At 47.1% G+C, this 5,691-nt stretch overlaps 1 protein-coding gene across 1 annotated transcript in view; it reads left to right on the top strand.

Annotated features, from left to right (window-relative positions):
- The window catches only part of LCT (lactase), a 79,283-nt gene that overhangs the window by 49,982 nt on the left and 23,610 nt on the right, over positions 1 to 5,691 (top strand). Inside the window, exons 8-9 of the mRNA XM_003794381.3 lie at positions 975 to 2,525; positions 4,113 to 4,381. Of these exons, the coding sequence (XP_003794429.1) occupies positions 975 to 2,525; positions 4,113 to 4,381 (1,820 nt within the window). The remainder of the gene's footprint in view (positions 1 to 974; positions 2,526 to 4,112; positions 4,382 to 5,691) is intronic.

Here is a 5,691-nt window from a genome sequence, read left to right as displayed (position 1 = left end):
GTCAGAAGCCACTCTCCAGTTTCAACAAAAATCCAAACCTGTTTCCTGACCTACTTGCCCCAATCAGGAACTGTCACCTTGCCAGCACTCAGTCCCCATGGAATTAGGATCCCAAAGCTCTCACCAGATCTCAGGTAGCATGTCTTGACCTTTCAAACAGTGCTCCCTTATAACAAAGTGGTTTTCCCGAGGAGGGGATGGATGCTCAACTCACCCCAAGTGTGGCTACCTGCGCTCAGCAGGTGCACCAGAGCCAGCCACAGACTAGGACACCGCAGACTGTTTCTCCCACATAGCTTTCCCGCAATGGGAGCGTTCCCCTGCCCAGCATTCAATCTTAGCTGCCTGACACTGCTTGAGTTCCCTTGCTCATCCAAGCCCCTTCAAGGCAGTCCAGGGAGCAGTCCAGTCCAAAACAAAAACTATAGCACAGCCCTTTCCTACCTTCAGTCCTCCACAGAAGGGTCACTGGCTGACCTTTGCCCATACCCCAGCAACTGCCCTCTGTGCTGGTCCTCCTCAACTCCAGACCTTCTTGTTGGTTCCTAGAGTCTCCTATTGCTTCACTGTGCCCCAGGAGTGATGTTTCTGGTTGGGTCCCCCCAGTCAAAGGTGGCTGAAGTCCTCTGTCCCCTGTCTTACTGAGAGTGGCTGGCAACTTGATGTCTCTAGTCCACTATCTTGCTCTGTCCCCTCAAAGGTAATATATTATCTCAACTGATCATTCTCAGAGATAAAACTCTGTTGTGCTCTTTCCCTCTTCACACTACTGCCTCTGAATAGTCTTTTAAAAATAAATAAAATAATGGTGCTGTGGCTCATGCCTGTGGTCCCAGCTGCTCACAATGCTGAGGCAGGACTGCTTGAGCCCAGGCATTCTAGACTAGCCTGGGCAACACAGCAAGACCCTGTCTCAACAAAATAAACAAATTAAATAAATAGGTAAATCATTCTAACTTTGTTTTTCCTCTAAGCTATCAAGGAGGATTCAGTGGATGTTCGTTCTTATATTGCTCGTTCCCTCATTGATGGTTTTGAAGGCCCCTCTGGTTATAGCCAGAGGTTTGGTCTGTACAATGTCAACTTCAATGAAAGCAGCAGGCCAAGGACTCCCAGGAAATCTGCCTACTTTTTCACCAGGATCATTGAAAAGAATGGTTTCTTCACCAAGGGAATAAAAAGACCACTACCACCTAGCACAGAAAACTTTCCCTCCAAAATCAAAGCCTTCACTTTTCCATCTGAGGTGCCTTCCAAGGCTAAAGTAGTTTGGGAAAAGTTCTCCAACCAACCTAAGTTTGAAAGAGATTTGTTCTATCATGGCACGTTCCGGGACGACTTTCTGTGGGGTATTTCCTCTTCAGCCTATCAGGTAGAGGGAGCTTGGGATACTGATGGCAAAGGCCCCAGCATTTGGGATAACTTTACCCACACACCAGGAAGCAATGTGAAAGAAAATGCCACTGGAGACATAGCCTGTGACAGCTATAATCAATTAGATGCTGATCTGAATATGCTTCGAGCTTTGAAGGTAAAGGCCTATCGCTTCTCTATCTCTTGGTCTCGGATTTTCCCAACGGGGAGAAACAGTTCTATCAACAGTCATGGTGTTGATTATTACAATAGACTGATCAATGGCTTGGTGGCAAGCAACATCTCTCCTATGGTAACACTGTTCCACTGGGACCTGCCCCAGGCACTCCAGGATATTGGAGGCTGGGAGAATCCTTCCTTGATTGAGTTGTTTGACAGCTATGCAGACTTTTGTTTCCAGACCTTTGGTGACAGAGTCAAGTTCTGGATGACCATCAATGAGCCCACATACCAGGCCTGGTTGGGTTACGGCTCAGGAGATTTTCCCCCAGGTGTGAAGGACCCAGGCTGGGCACCTTACAGAATTGGCCATGCACTCATCAAAGCGCATGCCAGAGTCTATCACACTTACCATGAGAAATACAGGCAGAAGCAGAAGGGGATCGTGTCATTGAGCCTCAGTGCACATTGGGCAGAGCCCAAGTCGCCAGGGGTCCTGAGAGATGTGGCAGCAGCTGACCGCATGCTACAGTTCTCCCTAGGCTGGTTTGCCCACCCAATTTTCAGAAATGGAGACTACCCTGATGCCATGAAGTGGAAAGTGGGGAATAGGAGTGAACTACAACACTTAGCCACTTCCCGCCTGCCGAGCTTCACTGAGGAAGAAAAGATATACATTAGGGGCACGGCCGACGTCTTCTGCCTTAATACCTACTACTCCAAAATTGTGCAGCATAAAACACCCAGGCTAAATCCACCCTCCTACGAAGATGACCAGGAGTTACTTGAGGAGGAGGATCCTTCCTGGCCTTCCACGGCCATGGGCAGAGCTGTGCCCTGGGGGATGCGAAGACTGCTGAACTGGATCAAGGAAGAATATGGAGACATCCCCATTTACATCACTGAAAATGGAGTGGGGCTCACAAATCCAAACCTGGAGGACACCGACAGGATATTTTACCATAAGACCTACATCAATGAAGCTTTGAAAGGTATGTAAGGCTCAGTTCCCCTTTAAAAATCTTCCACCATTTCACAAGTCATATGCTAAAATGGTTTGCTAAAGTGGCTTATGAATCATGGACAAATTTCTTTTTTTTTTTTGAGACAGAGTCTCACTTTCTCACCCTTGGTAGAGTGCCATGGCATCATAGCTCATAGCAACCTCAAACTCCTGGGTTCAGCCTCCCAAGTAGCTGGGATTACAGGCACCCACCACAACACCAGGCTATTTTTTTTTTTTAGAGATAGGGTCTTGCTCTTGCTCAGACTGGTTGCAAACTCTGGAGCTTAGGCAATCCGCCTTGGCCTCCCAGAGTGGTAGGATTACAGGCATGAGCCACCATGCCTGGCCTGACAAATCTCTCTCTTATCCCCTACTCCGTAATTCTTCACCTGTTTGGGGGTCATATATCCCTTAAGAAGCTGGAGGAGATGAGCAGTACCTATGGCTCAAAAGGGTAGGGTGCCAACCCCATATGCTGGAGGTGGTGGGTTCAAACCCAGCCCTAGCCAAAAAAAAAAAAAAAAAGTAGCTGGGGGAGAAATGCTATGATAGACTCTCCAGAGAAAAGACACGAATGTGCATACATAGAATTCCCACAAGAATATTTTCCTTGGCCTATTCATTCTTTTTTTGGGGGGGGGGAGAGGGACAGAGCCTCAAGCTGTCACCCTGGGTAGAGTGCTGTGGCATCACAGCTCACAGCAACCTCCAACTCCTGGGCTCAAGTGATTCTCCTACCTCTGCCTCCCAACTAGTTGGGAGTACAGGAGCCCACCACAATGCCCGGCTATTTTTTGTTGCAGCCATCATTGTTGTTTGGCAGGCCCGGGCTGGATTTGAACCCACCAGCTCAGGTGTATGTGGCTGGCACCTTAGCCACTTGAGCCACAGGCACCAAGCCCTATTCATTCTTTATTGAGTAACTACTATATGACAAGTTCTATTCTAGGAGTTGGGGATATAGCAGTAAACAAAGCATAAATTTCTGTCCTCATGGACCTTATATTCTGGTGGGTTCCATATACCCCAGAACAAGAAACTCTTCTGTAAATTCACACTTCTGTGCTTATCTTCTAAAATGGGCTAAGGCTCTTGAATTCAAGACATGTCTATTTACCTCAATAAATAATTGGCCTCAGGGAAAATTCAGTTATTAATACTTGTGTGGTCATCGGTGCTGGCAAATTCACAAGCTCAACCAGCCTGAGCAAGAGTGAGACCTCGTCTTACTAAAAGCAAAAAAATTAGCCAGGCATTGTGGTGGGACCCTATAGTCCCAGACACTTGGGAGGCTGAGGCAGGAGGATCCCTTGAACCCAGGAGTTTGAAGTTGCTGTGAGCTAGTTGAGGCCATGGCACTCTAGCCTGGACAACAGAGTGAGACTCTTTCTCTCAAAAAAAGGAAAAGATTGACAAGATGGTGAGTTCATCTCTTGGTGCCTATGTCACTTGGTGTACATGTTGATGGGTTGGGACCACAGTCTTGTGTTGAGCAGCCAGCACTAAGCCTGGCTTCATGGAGGTTTTTCTACTGATGCAAAGCTCTCCTCTGCTCCCTTTGGAATGTTTCCAGCCTATAGGCTTGATGGTGTAGATCTTCGAGGGTACTCTGCCTGGTCTCTGATGGACAACTTTGAGTGGCTGAATGGCTACACAGTCAAGTTTGGACTGCACTACGTTGACTTTGATAATGTGAACAGACCTCGCACAGCAAGAGCCTCTGCCACCTACTACACAGAGGTCATTACCAACAACGGCATGCCACTGCCCAGGGAAGACGAGTTTCTGTATGGACAGTTTCCCCAGGGCTTCATCTGGAGTGCAGCTTCTGCTGCATATCAGGTGAGGGGCTTGGGGCAGTCAGACACCACTGACTGCAGACCTACTCTGCACCAGCCAGGCATGTGAACAGGATATTCCAGCAGACTTGCAGAGGGCAGCGCAGGTGCTGGGAGGTCCTCTTCCGGATAGCCAGGTTTCTGCACAGCCCCAGATTTGCCAGACCAGTATGATGAGATGGGCTATGCTGAGATGGGTGTTTGTAGGGCCAGATGGAACACATGGAGACTGGGCAGAAACACTTGGGCAAACACATTCAAGTACAGTTATACATAATTAACAATAAAAAACATTCTGAGAAATTCTTCGTTAGCAGATTTTGTCTTTGTGTGAGCCTCAGCCTCAGAGTGTACAGACCTAGATGGCAAAGCCTACCACACACCTAGGCTATGTGTTATAGCCTCTTGCTCCCCACTCACCAACCTACAGCATGTCATTGTGCAGAATGCTGCAGGCAATTGTAACACAATGAAAAGTGTTTGTATATCTAAGTCTATCTAAACACAGCAGAAGTACAGTAAAAATACTGAATAAGGGATTAAAAAATGTTACACCTGATAAAACACTTAATATGAACGGAGCTTGCAGGCTTGGAAGCTGCTGGGTGAGTGAGTGGTTAGTGAATGTAAAGGTTTAGGGCAGGTGTCCTCAAACTACAGCCCGTGGGCCATATGCAGCCCACCTAGGACATTTATCTGGCCTGCCGGATGATTTTGCCTCCACTGCCTGTCCTGCTTAGCAGCTGACTCGACCTGGGGCCTGTAGTCTGGCCCTCCAACGGTCTGAGGGACAGTGAACTGGCCCCCTGTTTAAAAAGTTTGAAGACCCCTGGCCTAGGGCATTACAACTGTACGCTGCCATAAACTTAATAAACACTGGACGCTTAGGCTACACTAAATTTATTTTAAGAAGTCTTTCTTCAATAATTAACTTTAGCTTACTATAATTTTTTTTCCTTTGAATTTTGACTTTTATAATAACACTTAGCTTCAAACACAAACCCATTGTACAGTTGTACAAAAATGTTTTCCTTTCTGTTTTCTTGGGGGTTTTTGTTTTGTTTTGTTTTTGTTTTGAGACAGAGTCTCACTTTGTCATCCTCAGTAGAGTGTCATGACATCACAGTTCACAGCAACCTCAAACTCTTGGACTCAGATGATCCTCTTGCTTCAGCCTCCCAAGTAGCTGGGACTACAGATGCCCACCATAGCACCATGTGCCCATCATAATGCCTGGCTATTTTTTTTTTTTTTTTGAGACAGAGCCTCAAGCTATCCCCCTGGGTAGAGTGCCATGGCATCACAGCTCATAGC

The sequence above is a fragment of the Otolemur garnettii genome, unplaced genomic scaffold, assembly GCF_000181295.1.
Source record: "Otolemur garnettii isolate 467f Iridium unplaced genomic scaffold, OtoGar3 scaffold00080, whole genome shotgun sequence".
NCBI lineage: Eukaryota > Metazoa > Chordata > Mammalia > Primates > Galagidae > Otolemur > Otolemur garnettii.
The sequence above is the reverse complement of the archived record's forward strand: the minus strand, read 5'-3'. Positions and strand labels throughout refer to the sequence as shown.